The sequence below is a fragment of the Quercus suber genome, unplaced genomic scaffold (assembly GCF_002906115.3).
Source record: "Quercus suber isolate HL8 unplaced genomic scaffold, Cork oak 2.0 scaffold_384, whole genome shotgun sequence".
Classification (NCBI taxonomy): domain Eukaryota; kingdom Viridiplantae; phylum Streptophyta; class Magnoliopsida; order Fagales; family Fagaceae; genus Quercus; species Quercus suber.
This window is the reverse complement of record NW_027069836.1, coordinates 19,434-34,246: the sequence shown is the minus strand read 5'-3', so window position 1 is coordinate 34,246 and position 14,813 is coordinate 19,434. Positions and strand designations below refer to the sequence as shown.

The window sequence follows — 14,813 nt, the reverse complement described above, 5'->3', positions numbered from 1 at the left end:
ATAAACTTATTTAAAATAAAAATAGATAAATGCAAAGTTTCTCCATGCTTTTAGATGACAACAATATAAGCATATGGATGGACTTAAAACAACAGCAACAATATAAGCATACAGATGGACTAAAGATAATAGCATTGCAGCAAATGTGGACAAATGCAACAAACTACAAGGTTTGACTCAAAAGTAAAGAACCCAAAGGGTAGCAAGGATAGAAAATCTAATTTCAAAGCTGCAGTGACTGTCAGAGAAGCAAATCATTTTGAGAATCTATCCAACTTAAAATATGCTAGATTTAAAATAGATTTTAAAATACCAATAAAAACATATTTTAAACCTAGCAACACATTGGCACATCAGGAAAAATATATACGGGAAGGAAATATAAGCAGATTACAGAAACCTGAATTCTCTGGCTCGCCAATATCAATTCGTTCCACCTCAACCTGTACAAATCCAGAGCACATAAAAGCTAAAGACATCAGACAAGAAGGGAAAGTGTATTAGCAATTCTAACTCCTGTTTATTTCTTTTAAAGAACTAAAACAGATGAAAAAATAGACGAACAAAAACTTCCAAGCTTTGCTAAGGTTTAATTAACAATGAGAAATACTTCCAATATCAATGAAACAAAATACTTACAGATGCTTGCAAAATTTTTAAACAACTCAAGGCCTAAGTTACTTTGCAAAAGTTCCAAACAATACGTAGTATCAAATAATCTTTACTGGCATCCAAAAATATATGAACAAATACCATGGACATGCATTTTTGTCTCGAGCTTTAGGAGTTGCCAAGAATTGATATTTCCTCAAGTAAGAGTTAGCACTTAGCAGGTATGAGGTTTTGGTCTAAATGACTTAGGCTTGTGTTAGCTTCCATTGCTACATTTTACTAATTTAGGTAATCACCTGGTCCTAGAATTACCAGCCCTATTTTCTCCAGCGGTATCATACTATGATAACCAAAGAATAAGAGAATAATTATTTTCTTTCTATCCTCCTCATGCTCTATAGTAATCAATCTTCTCCCTTTGCTTAATGAAAAAATTGGTCAAGAATTTCATTGCAACTGGAAAGGATTATTTGATAACTTAATGTGTTATTACATCCCAATGTACAAGTATAGGATTTTAATTCTAACTTTGAGAATTAAAAGAAATTATATAATATATTCCATTCTCAAAGTTGTAATCAATAGCACATATTGTTGCTTAGGCGTGGGGTAATTTCAATTTCTTCCCTATGCATTTAATTGTGTTAATATCAGTACTTAACTTTCAAAATCAAGTCAATTTCATCCTTAATCAAGTCAACTTGTGAGGATAATATTGATTTAATTTTGAAAGATGAGGTACAAAACTGACACAACTAAATGTATTGGGACAAGTTGAACTCCAACAAATGCAAAGGTGCCAAATTTATAGTTTGATTCTGATCATGTAATATGCCAAATGTTCTAGCAAGTTGTATTGGGACAAGTTCAATTCAACCCAACAACGCCTTACTACACTGAGATGTGCTTTATTATCTTCAACAAAACTAGGGACACACTCAATTTCACAACTTACTGAAGTGATCAATTATAATTGGGGGAAAGAAATTGGTGGGTCCATGCAAAAAGTAGTGGGAAGAAGCTAGAAAGTATCCACCACTCACAGTCGACCAATTCAGAGCATGTTATGAAATTGGGTGTATCCCTAGATTTATTAAGGTTCCCTAGATAGCTTTTCACAATCACCACTGCCATCACAATGCACTTGTACTTCAAAGAGTTACAAGTTACATTGCAAAATTGGGTGTGATTCATTCACACATTCCTAATAACTAAATCACACACATTATACATTGTGTTTGCAATAGCTCAAAACTCAATCTTAAAAACTCACCGGCACGGCTTGAAATGCAGGTTTGCTCAAATGGGCCTGTGGCTGCGCCGGCTTGGCACCGCCCTTTGCAACCGGAGACAACCGCGGCTCTACCGAAGCTGCCGCAGCAGAGGGCGCCGACGATGCAGCGGCGGCGGCGGCGGCGGCAGATTCACCGGGCTTGCGGAGGTGGCGGAGCTGCTTGACGGCACGGTGAAGGCGCTCAAGACGGAAAGACTCGCCGTCGAAGAACAAAACGGCGTCGTTTTCTTTGTACTCCTCGCTGCTACCTTCGAAGGTGACTTTGGGCTTTCCCACTTGGTTGTTGTGAAATTCGACCGAAACCCTATTCTCCTTCGTCTTGTGTAGCGATCCCGCCTTCGTTTTGTCGATCGAGGCCGGTTTGAATTCATCTACAATATCAAACCCCCAAAAAACAAACCAAGAAAAAATCAGTTTTTTTAAATTTTGATCAACCAAACAGGGCGTATAGTTAGGGGGGTTTTATTGGGTTTTGGGGGGACTTACAACGTAGGGTGCAGAATTTGTTGGAGGAGTCGTTTTTGAAGGAAGGGCCTAAGGTCAGGTTGTACCACCGATCTGACTGAGGAGCTGACTTTGGTTCTTCTTTCGTGTTGTTCGCCATGGGACCCCACCGTTTGATTATGTGGAGAGATGTGATTGGATGGGAACTGAGTTTGGAGTTCGGAGTTCGGAGGAGCTGAGGGAACTTCGAAGAAGTGTAGAAAGCGACGGGCAGGAGGGAACTGGGGTATTTCGCGTTTCGCCTTCTTCTTCTTTTTTTAATATATTTATTTTTTGTGTGTGAAGAAATTATTTGAATAGTATTTATATTTGTAGAGAAGTTAGGGGAAAATGTTCATCCCCTAATTTATAAACTATACAATAAAATGCCATTGGTTTGAAATTATTTAACAAAATGTCTCTATTTTTTAAACTGAATTTTAACAAAATAAAGTTCTAAGTAAAACTCGGTATCCTCAAAATCGAGTTCTATATATATTTTTAAATGGAACTTGATATTAGTTGATAATTCCAAAGGAAATCTGATAGATTCAAAGGAATTCTAAGGAATCAATGGGCTGAAAAGTCTCCGGATGTTCTTGATCTAGTAAAATGAGTCCTGAGAAAACAAAGAAAATCAGCAGAGAAGACCGGTGGTGGCCGGCCTTTGATTCTCCGATGGTAAAGTTAGAAAACTGGGGGATAGTAAAAAAGATCCCCTTACCTCTGCACCGAAAGGCCTTTATATAGCAGTAGAAATCAGTTACTTCTGCTAATCGTTGTAGAGTTTGGAGGATTCAGAGGGTAACTTCCTTAACTGCCACAAAGGTTACTTCTTCAGAAACTGCGTTGAGACTCGAGCGATACAGCTTTTGGTTGAAAAGGTGCTTAGTCCAGCTGTGAATTGACCTCGTCCGTCATTAATGAAGGACGAGGTCTGGCTCTTTATTAACCCATCTCGTCCGTCATAACTGAAGGACGAGATACGCAGCCCGCTCGTCCTACAATGGACGAGCGTGCAGGGGTAATGGTGGTAATGGAGGGACAAGGGTATTGAACACAGATCTGAGCACTGATGTGGACGACCATAAGGACGAGTATTTGAACTTGGATATTTTCTGGCACCATCATTAGTAATGTCAAGTTTCACTTAAATTTTCAAAAAAATTTAAGTGACAAAATATATATAGAACTTGACATTGCTAATATTGAGTTCCACTTGTAACTCGATTTTATTAAGATCAATTTTCAAAAACAAAAGTATTTTATCAAATAGTTTTAAAATATGAATATTTTGGTACATAGTTTGTAAATTAAGGATAAATGCTCATTTTACCAGAGAAGTTTTAATATAAACACAAGAAATATCTTTACTATTTCTCAAAAATGAAAAAAAGAAAAGAATAAAAAATTAGAATAAAAAAAATGTATCTTTATTGTAGCAAAAATTAAAAAAATAAAATAAACACAAGAAGTTGTCACAAAATTTTCATATTTATTTAGTGTTAGTTTATCTTAGGGTAAAATAAAATTAAATACTACAATAATACCAAAAAGGGATTTGATTGAGAGAATGAACGAGATAAAGCGAGAGGGGACGGAATTGGGTATTTAACTATTTATCCCTCATTTCCTTGTGTGAAAGGGTCGTTTTATAGTTATACTTTGCTAAAACTCCAAGTTCAACTAACCTTTTATACTTCTTAACTTCCTTTTTTAATTTTTTATTTATTTTGAAGAGGTTCTTTTGTTGATAGTATGAGATACCAATAAAAAGTATATATCATTGCTTAATAGATTTGTAGTTCAATTCATACTTTTAATATTTTAAAGTAAAAAATTTAAGGTTCAAATTCTCTTTCTGCAATTTTCAAACTATCAAAAAAATAAAAAATGTCATTACCACTTAACATTTTTATTTTTAACTACGTATGATTTATAAGACGCTTATCAATGTATAATATATGGACACTTATAACACCTCTATCTTCTTTTTCTTTTTTTCTTGGACAAATACTGATAATAAGAAAAAGACTATACTCTCATATTTTAATTTGGCCACTCAAAGCTAAATTTCTGACTTAATGTGATGGTGGTGGCTAGGGTACCACCAAACAATGAAAAAAAATACCAAAGTGAAAAATGCTCAAACAATTTAATCAAACCAACATGAGTTTTAACATATTACAGTTATATTGTTTTGGCCATAGTTCAATTGGTTGACATCTTATCGTATTTCTAACAGAAACATCTAGAATTTAAATATTTCATCTCCAACTATCAATGTATTAATAAAGTTATCTCGTGTTGAAATTACATAACAAATATTATGCAAAGCATAGTGGCAACTTATGTGATAGCCACATGGGTGACACGTGTCATTTATTTATGTGTCCATCTGCCTTTTATTTATCGTTATTATTCAGTCAAAGTTAATTATAAGTCTTATTAGTAGTTGCTCTAGCCTAATAAATCTAATCATAAGGTGACGTGAAGTCAATTTAGGGAGTTGTCATTTGTATTAGAAGTTGTCAAACATTTATGGCTTGTTTGGAAGTTTAGAGAGGGAGGAGAGTAGAGGGGAGTAGAGGGAAGGGGAGTAGTGGGGAGGAAAGTAGAGGAGAATGATTCACCTCCACTTTATTTGAATGTTTTTAAAATTAGTAAGAGGGAAGGGAGTAATTAGCCCTTCCTTTTGTGTAATTTTGTTAATATAATAAGGGTAAATTAGGTAATTTACTTAGTCAATAGTTTATGTACTCTACTCCCCTTCCAAATCTCTCCAATTTGGGGGAATTAAAATTGAGGGGCTAGAGGGAGTCCAAACCCCTCCAAACTCCTCCAAACCCCTCCCCCTCATTCTTTAAAAAACTTCCAAACAAGGTAATTGCATTACTCTCCCTCCCTCTACTCTACTCCCCTTCCTTTTTTAAACATCCAAACATGCCATTAGTTGTAAGCATTTATTTCACATGCAATATATTCAACTGTACATATCAATGAGAAATCATAAGAAGTGAGAGACTTTTATTAAAAAAATTATTCTGCAAGTCCTTTCGTTTAGAAGTTGAATGATTCATTCCAACAATCAAATGTGTGACTTGGTCTTTTTGAATGACATTTATGATTAGTAGCATTGAGTTGCATTTGCCACCTCCGATTGAGTGACAACCCAAAACTATTCATCTTATCATTTGGTTGAATCTTTGATTTTAAGAGCTAAGATTAAAAAAAAAAATTAAAATCATTATAAAGCAATTGTATGTTTTTCCATCCTAGGCCCATGACAAGAATAGAGAAGACACACACGGCCCAAGAGTGTCAAGTCCACTAGTAAGAAAAAAACAGGTCTTTTTCTCGATAACCCATCTTATCCTCAAACAGGGACACGCGTCACTCATGTGCGGCTAAATCCGTTATCCACATTTCAGTCCCGTTGGGCGTTCAAAACTTTCGAGACTCAACCCTCTCCGACCAGTAAAACTGAAACCAAATTCTATATCAAAACGACGCCGCCTAAACAATTATACTCTAAAAAAAAATTTTTATAATAACACTGTGAGTGAGTGAAGCAACAAAAGCTGAGACTGAGGGGAGAGAGCTCAAAACCTCACGAAAATGGTGGTTCTTGGCGGGAAGAAGGTGGGCCAGGTGGTGGCCGGAATTGGCGGTAACGGTTTGGGCCAAATTCTTGCCGCCGTGGCCACAGCACTCCTCTTCCGCCTCTTCTCCGGTCCAGGCCCAGCTCTCCCGTCGGAGGCGGATCAAGAAGACCGCGACGACTTCGCCGGAGACTCCGAATCCGGCGATTCCACCGTCGACGGTAAAGTCCTTCCGGTCACAATCCGGTGGCGCAACATCACTTGCTCTCTCTCCGATAAATCCTCCAAATCAGTCAGTTCCTTCTTTTCTTTGAATTCAAAATTTAATTTTTTGTGAAAATCTATTACAGCTTTCAAAATCTTAGACCAAGACTCGTTAATTATCATAGCGAATTTGAATTTGAATTGGTTGTTGTTGTTGCACTTGAGTGAACCAAATGAATATGTGATGGAAATTGTAAACTAAACTCGCGATTCTTTAGGTGCGGTTTCTGCTTAAAAACGTGAGTGGAGAGGCGAAACCGGGGAGATTGTTAGCGATAATGGGGCCATCAGGGTCAGGAAAGACTACATTGCTCAACGTTCTTGCAGGTCAGATGATGGCGTCGCCACGTGTGCATTTGTCAGGCCTTTTGGAGGTCAATGGGAAGCCTAGCTCTAACAAAGCTTATAAGTAAATGCCAAAAATTTTGGGACAAATTTGGTGTTTTTAATATGATTAATGCTTTTGTTGTTGTTGTTTAGAGAGGTTTATTGGTAATTGGCTTTTTCCATTTTTTTTGTTATAGGTTTGCTTTTGTGAGACAAGAGGATCTCTTTTTCTCGCAGCTAACTGTGCGGGAAACGCTGTCTCTTGCAGCCGAGCTTCAGCTTCCGGAGATACCTTCCGTGGAAGAGAGGGATGAATATGTGAACACTCTCTTATTCAAACTAGGATTGGTAAGATTTTATGGACTTAACTAGTGAATTAGCTATGGATTTTGTGTCTGGAACTCAAAATTTAAAATTCTACTAGGAAGCAGGATTGAGTGATGGATCTTGTTTCTGGCTTCTTTTGGGCAGCCAATGAGCTTTAACTCAAATGTTACCTTCTCTCCTTGTAAGGGAAAGTTGGAGGGTGAAGTTGTGGGTTTAGGACTCACCAGACGTGTGTAATTTTGATAATTGAATAAAAAATAGCAGCCTTTTGGATTACAAAGTCATGCTAAAAGGAGTTAAGTGCATTTTTCAAAGTAGTTTCTGCTTTCACTTCAAGTTGGAAATGAATGAATTAGTTCCAATTGAACACTCTCTTATTTAAACTAGGCTTGGTAAGATTGTGTGCACTTGACTAATGAATTTTTTTATATATTTTGTATTAGGAATTCAATTCTACTTGAATCTTTGCATTAGAGAAGCAGGATTCAGGTGCTGAATATTGTTTTCAGCTGCTTTTGAGTAGCCAATGAGCTCTGGCTCTAATGCTACGCCCTCCCCCTGTAAGAGTAAGGTGGAGGGTGAAGTTGTGGGTTCAAGACTCCCTAGAATCTAATTGAATAAGAAATAGCTGTGTTGTGGATTAGAAATCATGATTTAAGGGGTTCAGTGCATTTTTTTTGAAATAGTTTCTGCTTTCCCTTCGTGTTGGAAATGAAAGAATTTGTTTCGATTGAACATTAATTTGAAATTTGTAAGCTTATGTTAATTTTTTATTGCCTTTCTATGACTGATTTGTTCTGTTTCTTTAAAGGTCAGTTGTGCTGATACCCGTATCGGTGATGCAAAGGTCCGTGGAATCAGTGGGGGTGAAAAGAAACGCTTATCTCTGGCTTGTGAACTCATTGCAAGCCCATCGGTCATATTTGCTGATGAACCGACAACTGGTAAGCATACCAATTTAAATTTTGCTTGTGCAATATACCTTAATGGCTCTCCTTTTCTTTTCTTTTTTTGTACTTACAAAGATGTCTACATATATTATCAAGTGACACTTGATTGACATAATAGTTTTAAAATGCTTTACAACAGATCAAACGCGATTACACTTATATTTGGACAATGGGCGTGGTCAATAATTTTCAGAAAACATTTCATCTCCAATAAACCCACCTCTAGAAGAATAGTAAACATGCTGCACATGAATAATATAATGCAAATTAGAGAAAACTAAAATCTAAGTTCACTCATGATACTAAACTACGGGCCAGTTTGGCAGGGATGTAACTTTATATAATTTGAAAATCTACAACTGCTTTTAGAAGCTACCCAGCCTACCCTCAGATTGCTTCTCAAAAGCCACAAAAAAAGCCAAAACGCTTAAAGCTAAAGTATTGTTTGATAACCAAACAGGCTACACGGTAGCTTCTGCTTAAAAGCTGAAGCACCAATGAAGAAACCACTAAAAGCTTATATAGGATAGGTATAAAATCTTCGAATTCGTAGCCTATGACATGATCTCTTGTATGTATAAGCAAATGCTATTAGAAGACACATTGTTAGGGAGGTTCCACATTGTAATCACAATGTTCAGGCAGCTTCATTATTGTATCTGTCATAGACAAAAAGGCTATCCTATTAGTTCTTGTAAAACTAGTAAAGCAAAAAAAAAAAAAAATTCTTGTTCACAAAATTTACTGTCGTCCTTTCAGGACTTGATGCCTTCCAGGCAGAGAAAGTAATGGAAACTCTTCGACAGCTTGCACAGGATGGACATTCTGTTATCTGCTCCATACACCAACCTCGGGGGTCTGTGTACAGCAAATTTGACGACATTGTGTTGCTAACAGAGGGTGCACTTGTTTATGCTGGTCCTGCTCATGAAGAACCACTGGCATACTTCTCTAAATTTGGGTTGTTAGCTGAACCTTGCTTAAATCTATTGTATTAATGTTATCTTTACCTGCTTCCTATTTGGGGGTGGGGGTGGGGTGGTGATTTTCAACAAAATGTGGGGGCTTATACTCTGTGCAAAGTTCAGTAGTTGTAGTTTTTAGTCCTCTCCTGTTTCATGTGGCCCAAATAATATTTATATCCTTAATTGAGATTCACCAAGTAATTCCATCTACATGTGAAGATTAATCCATGGTTTCTCAATGGTTGCATTAGGATTATTGTGCCAAGAAATAATCTGTCACAATTATGACATGACCCATAACAAAAACTATATACTGTAAACTATTTCCTAACCCATAAATTTGCTTGTTCAATTTCATGGACCTTTCACTAGGATGAATTGTATAAACTATCCATTAAAGGCATAATTTCATAAACAATGCCCAGTTTTGGACAAAATACTACCATGTGTTATGTTTCATGTGTGTGTTTCAAACATCACATCTTTTCTATTTGTTTTGTCGGTACTCTCCTTTTAAAGGAAAAATTGGTCAATGAATGCTACTTTCAAATTTATCGTGTTTGGGGCTAGTCAACTGTACATGACTGATGACTAAGCTTTTGTTGTCCAATTAAGTACTGTTAAATGATTCAAATGCCATTTGGTTAATGTAAAGTTAGTGGGGCTGTAATATCACGGCTACTTACTTCTGAAAGTATTGACTAATTGAAGGTTGATTCAACAGGTACCATTGCCCAGATCATGTTAATCCAGCTGAATTTCTTGCTGATCTCATATCCATTGACTACAGTTCTTCTGAAAGTGTCTCTTCTTCTCAGAAACGGATAGATGGTCTTGTTGACTCTTTCTCGCTACAATCATCAACAATTCTTTATGCTACCCCAATTACCAGAAGGGAGGTCTCCAGAAGTGGCATGAAGTTAAGCAAGAAAACTATAACCAAGAAGAAGGGAGGCTGGTGGAGGCAATTCTGGTTGCTCCTTAAACGAGCATGGATGCAGGTTAGTCTTTCACTTTTATTGTTAATCAATGTTTCATGACACAAAGTTGTTTCTATCCTCAATTACCATGAAGGGTTTTGGCACTGGAGCAGCAATTAGTGAGATGCATATGGGTAGTACAGTTGGTTATATATAATCAACTGTATTGTCATCTCAATGAAACTTCAACTCCTTGTTCTTTTTGGTTGACACCTTTCCATGACTGACTAGGCTTCTCGAGATGGGCCAACAAATAAAGTTCGGGCAAGAATGTCGGTTGCATCAGCTATAATATTTGGGTCAGTTTTCTGGAGAATGGGAAGATCTCAGACATCGATACAAGACAGAATGGGACTGCTTCAGGTGTGAAATGTTTCTGGATCCCTTTGAAACCCCTGCCCTTTTTTCACTGCCACCTTATATTGTATGATGCTTTTCAAACATTTCTATGTAACAGTTTACTACAGTACTCCTAGTCGCTTCATATTCCACTCAGTTGGATTATTCCCTATTTCTGGTCTGCTTATTTGACATTCTAAAACGGCATTTCCTAATTCAGTTGTCTCCAAATATTGTTATTAAATCTTATGATAATGTGCTCCACTTCTTTCAAAGAGCTTACTTGTACGTTCTCACAACACGAGTCTAATAAAAAAAACCTTCTTGTTCCTCTTCCAATTTTCCAAATGGCATCGCTTAATTTACTCATTTGTTTCTGGATATATCACAAAACATGTCTAACGAACAAAACCTGGTTGTTTCTCTTCCAGATGGCATTACTTAAATCACTCAGATTTCTGCTTACTAGGTCACATGTTGCAAATTGGACTTAAATCTAGTGATTGTGTGAATGTGTTTGTTGGGGATGGGGGGTGGTGGAGACTTCTTCTAAAATCCATTGTACGAAAGCACACGGTGAACAAATGAAGAAATGATTTGAATTTCACAAGTTGAATCAGTTTTGGTGGAGGGTGGATACTTTGTCCAAATTAAAGTATGAATAGCCCTACTGGCATGGCTCACTGACCAAATAATGCAAAACACACAGTGGTTGACAGATACAAATTTCAGATAGTAAATATATAAGGTGGTTTTTTTCAATAGAATAAGCAAATTAATCAAATTAGATGATAATTACTTTCCTGTTGTATTTTGGAATTACCTAGCAGTCGTCTATTTTATTTTATACCTTTTCACGTCCACTCAAACCTTCCTCATTGTTCTGCAGCTACATCCCTTATTGAAAATTTGATTGTATGATCTTATCAGACTTAAAAATTCAAACTTTTCCTGTAGGTCTATATCTCTATTTATTCTTAAAATGAAAATACTTTTTGGTTAATTGAAATTTCCTTTTTATCCTCTCCTAGGTTGCTGTGATAAATACTGCAATGGCTGCTCTTACAAAGACTGTGGGTGTGTTTCCCAAGGAACGTGCAATTGTAGACAGAGAGCGTGCAAAGGGGTCTTATAAGTTAGGACCCTATCTGCTTTCCAAATTGCTAGCTGAAATTCCTATTGGAGCAGCATTTCCATTAATGTTTGGTGCTGTGTTGTACCCCATGGCTCGACTTCATCCGACTTTTTCCAGGTGAGTATTATAAAGCTTTTTGGTTTTCTGACTTAAGACGTTAAGATGCAGTTCCACAATCGGCACATTTTCTAAATAAATAATGTGGGTGAACATGTAGTTTGGTCTTATAAGTCTGCCTTTTTTTATTTTCTGACACAATATGCAGCTTGGCAATTCCTCCTTTATTTTTAGGAAAAGTGTGGGTGAACATGGATTTGAAGAATTAACTTATGAAATGTTTGTGTAACTATCAAAAGTGGAGACACACACACATATCCTGCTTTTATGGAAACTATAACTACTCCCAACAAAAGGCATTGGTTACTCTGGAAGAATATGATGAAAATAGTATAAAAAATAAAAAAGAGTTCCTTTAAAATTATTACTCCGTATTATAAAAAGTTGAAAACCTATGGAAAGGCTAAAATGGTTCAAAAAAAATGTTGTTCTACCTTTTTCTTTATTTCTTATTTTTTGGAATGGGGGGGTGTGGGTGGAGGGAATGTGGTAGGTAAGTGGGGAGTGGGATAGAAGGTGAAGACAATGCATGAACCCTCAGCACAAGGAGACGTGAAGTCAGGCCTGCATGTTAGTTACCATTTACTTATAGATTGGCCAGTGGGCCTAAAAAGGAGGTTAATTAATAATCTTAAATTGAAATCCTTCAAAAGAACCAATCAGAGGGGAAAAGAAGGGAGGGGGGGGGGGGGTCCAGTTATAGGTTTCTGCAGGTAAGTTGAAGTGGGACTTTCTACATGTTACATTGACACTACAGATAAATAGGATGGTAATGTATATGTTGCTAAATAAATAGATGGGTCCATCAACTTTCAAATCCCCCAAAGATGGATTTGCTGAGTAATCTGGCCATCAGATCAAGCTGTCAAATGCATCCATGAAACCAAAAATTTGTGGAAACTTATTAGAGTTGTAGTTTGTAAAGCCTTGGATTATTGCATTACAGTGTTTGCTAAATTGCTGCAAGCATGTGCTTTTATATCTTGGTGGGTTGACCAAGTGCTGTATATCTTATTAAGAGTTCTCTCTTTATAGATCATTCTATGGTTCACAAGGTCCTTAATTTTCTCATGACTTTGATTGTTGTGAACAATCTGATGACAGATGTTTTATAATTTGAATGATGGGGGAATAGTTTCATCACAAGTTATAAATTTACTGACTTGGAAATCTGATATTCTAGATTTGGGAGGTTCTGTGGTATCTTGACTGTAGAATCTTTTGCTGCATCTGCAATGGGTCTTACAGTTGGGGCTATGGTTCCAACCACTGAAGCAGCAATGGCAGTTGGGCCCTCTCTTATGACAGTATTCCTTGTATTTGGAGGCTATTATGTCAATGCTGACAATACACCAATCATCTTCCGTTGGATTCCTCGTGTTTCTCTAATAAGATGGTAAATATGTCATTATTTGCAAATGAGGATAAAAGAAAACTGTTAACAAAGCTTCTTAGATTTTGAATTAGATAATCAGGGTCATTTATTATTATTGTCATAATTTTTCTAATTGATGAATCCTATTTTCATTGGCACATTTTCAGGGCGTTTCAGGGGCTTTGCATTAATGAATTTAAGGGTCTTCAATTTGATCATCAGAATTCTTTTGATATTCAAAACGGAGAACAGGTAAGAGGAGGGCAAGCATTCTTCTATTTTGAGTTGTAAATGAAATGGAACTTAAGTAAACAGAATGTTCATCTAAAGATGCATGCCATATATGAAAAAATAGTTGTGCTATTTGCACACCTGGTATGCAGTGGACTTTTCCTAGTACCGACTATAGCACAAATAGGAGAAGACCAGATCAATTCACATAAATTATGTCACCTAGGAATAGGTACAGGTGCTAAGGATGGTTTAGATTAAGATCTTGGTGCCGTGTCTTTGGACATGGGACTTGACTGTTGAAGTACTAGGTTTAAATTTGTACTTTTTTTGTGATTTAAATTATTCTGAAATATGAGACAATAATCTTCTTTAATAGAAATATTTTTAAAACTATCACTATATGAACACCAAAACACATCTTTTATGGAAATTCTTTGGTCCCTTTTCAGAGATTTGCAGAAAATACAGGTATAACTAATCCAGTTTAATCTGCACCGGCTTGTCTTCACCATGCTCTTTATTGTGTTGAATCTTTTTGAGTCCCCTTCTTTTTTTAATAATCTTTTTGTTACATCACCTCTATGCCTATTCCTTTTCTGGAAACGAAATAGTCAAATTTCACTTTGATTTGGGGACCCAAAGTCCATTACATTTAATAATGGCTGACAATGATATCTGTTGATGCACTTGGGTGTTTTCTTGATAAATTATTCTTACATAGGTAATATTTATCAGAATCTTTCTTCCTTCTTTTTTTTGGCATTTTGCAGGCACTTGAGCGGCTCTCCTTTGGAGGAAGTCGCATTAGGGAGACGGTGATAGCTCAGAGTAGGATACTGTTGTTTTGGTATTCCACAACTTACCTTCTCCTTAAGAAAAACAAGCCCAAATACCAGCAGCTTGAATTACCCCCTCCTGACCAAATCCAACCAGAGCAACCGCTTGAGACTTTTACTACTTACCAAGTTGAAAAATACAGCCAACTTGAGTCACTTCCCATCAACCAGGTCGAATCAAACCATCTCGAATCACCGTCAATTGACCAAGTCCGACCATTTATCCTAGAAGGTTTGTGAATTCTTGGATATTACTAATGTTGTTATCAGATGTGCCACTATTCATTGATCTATCTCATACAGGTGCAAATTAAGGAAAAAAAGATGTCTTTGCATAAAGGGATGGTCTCGTGCACAATGTGCTTCTGTAGTACTTTTGACTTGTCGTAATTATTGTATATGGTCTCATTAGCGTAGGAATCTTCTTATGGAACTAGACTTGCAAATTACAAAGGATCTTAATGTCATAAAAAGTGGTCATCCTGAACCTTCTCGGAGAGAGAAATTTGAATGCTCATTTCCGGTCATTGTAGCTGAGATCTCGCTTGGTTTCTTCCTAGTTTTCTAGACTTCTTTGCTTACCGCAATGGGCGAAATTCCCACCTTTTTATTATGTATTCATAGTGAGCAAGTGGCATGTAATTCCAATATTTGAATACCAAATTCTTACCGGTGCAATTTCTGTTAATTAGATATGCTTTATTATACCACTCTGATTATGTATGTGTTAAAATTAAGTTTAAATCATTATACATGATTAAATTTACCATTTTCTATCCGCTTAAACTTTTGAATAATTGATAATTTATCATATATCACCAATCTAATTAGGGTCTATTTAGATACTGTTTATTTTTGAAAACTGAAAACTGAAAATACTGTAGCAAAATAATTTTTAAATGTATGAATAGTATTGTGGGATCCATTTTTAAAGAAAAATTTGTTGAATTAGACAACTTGTGAGTCTCGTGAA

General features: G+C 36.4%; 2 protein-coding genes across 2 annotated transcripts in view; one reads left to right on the top strand and one right to left on the bottom strand.

Moving 5' to 3' along the window:
• The window catches only part of LOC111999778 (uncharacterized), a 3,803-nt gene extending 1,119 nt beyond the window's left edge, over positions 1-2,684 (bottom strand). Inside the window, 3 exon segments of the mRNA XM_065760863.1 lie at positions 395-443; positions 1,886-2,277; positions 2,393-2,684. Coding sequence (XP_065616935.1) covers positions 395-443; positions 1,886-2,277; positions 2,393-2,510 — 559 coding nt within the window. The 5' untranslated portion in view covers positions 2,511-2,684.
• Positions 2,685-5,792: 3,108 nt separating this feature from the next.
• LOC112027352 (ABC transporter G family member 7) lies at positions 5,793-14,550 on the top strand. The gene is made up of 12 exons (XM_024060034.2): positions 5,793-6,283; positions 6,474-6,664; positions 6,780-6,930; positions 7,721-7,853; positions 8,619-8,820; positions 9,549-9,825; positions 10,036-10,167; positions 11,175-11,395; positions 12,579-12,791; positions 12,938-13,022; positions 13,775-14,072; positions 14,144-14,550. The coding sequence occupies exons 1-12, from the start codon at positions 6,008-6,010 to the stop codon at positions 14,152-14,154; spliced, it is 2,190 nt and encodes a 729-aa protein (XP_023915802.1). The 5' UTR covers positions 5,793-6,007; the 3' UTR covers positions 14,155-14,550.
• The last annotated feature ends 263 nt before the right edge of the window (positions 14,551-14,813 follow it).

Bases quoted from the DNA above. Each gene is read 5' to 3' on its own strand.
- LOC112027352 (XM_024060034.2), top strand. From the start codon at position 6,008: ATGGTGGTTCTTGGCGGGAAGAAGGTGGGCCAGGTGGTGGCCGGAATT. The intron at 6,665-6,779 runs GTAAATGCCAAA...TTTTTGTTATAG, and splicing joins AGCTCTAACAAAGCTTATAA to GTTTGCTTTTGTGAGACAAG. The intron at 11,396-12,578 runs GTGAGTATTATA...CTGATATTCTAG, and splicing joins CTTCATCCGACTTTTTCCAG to ATTTGGGAGGTTCTGTGGTA.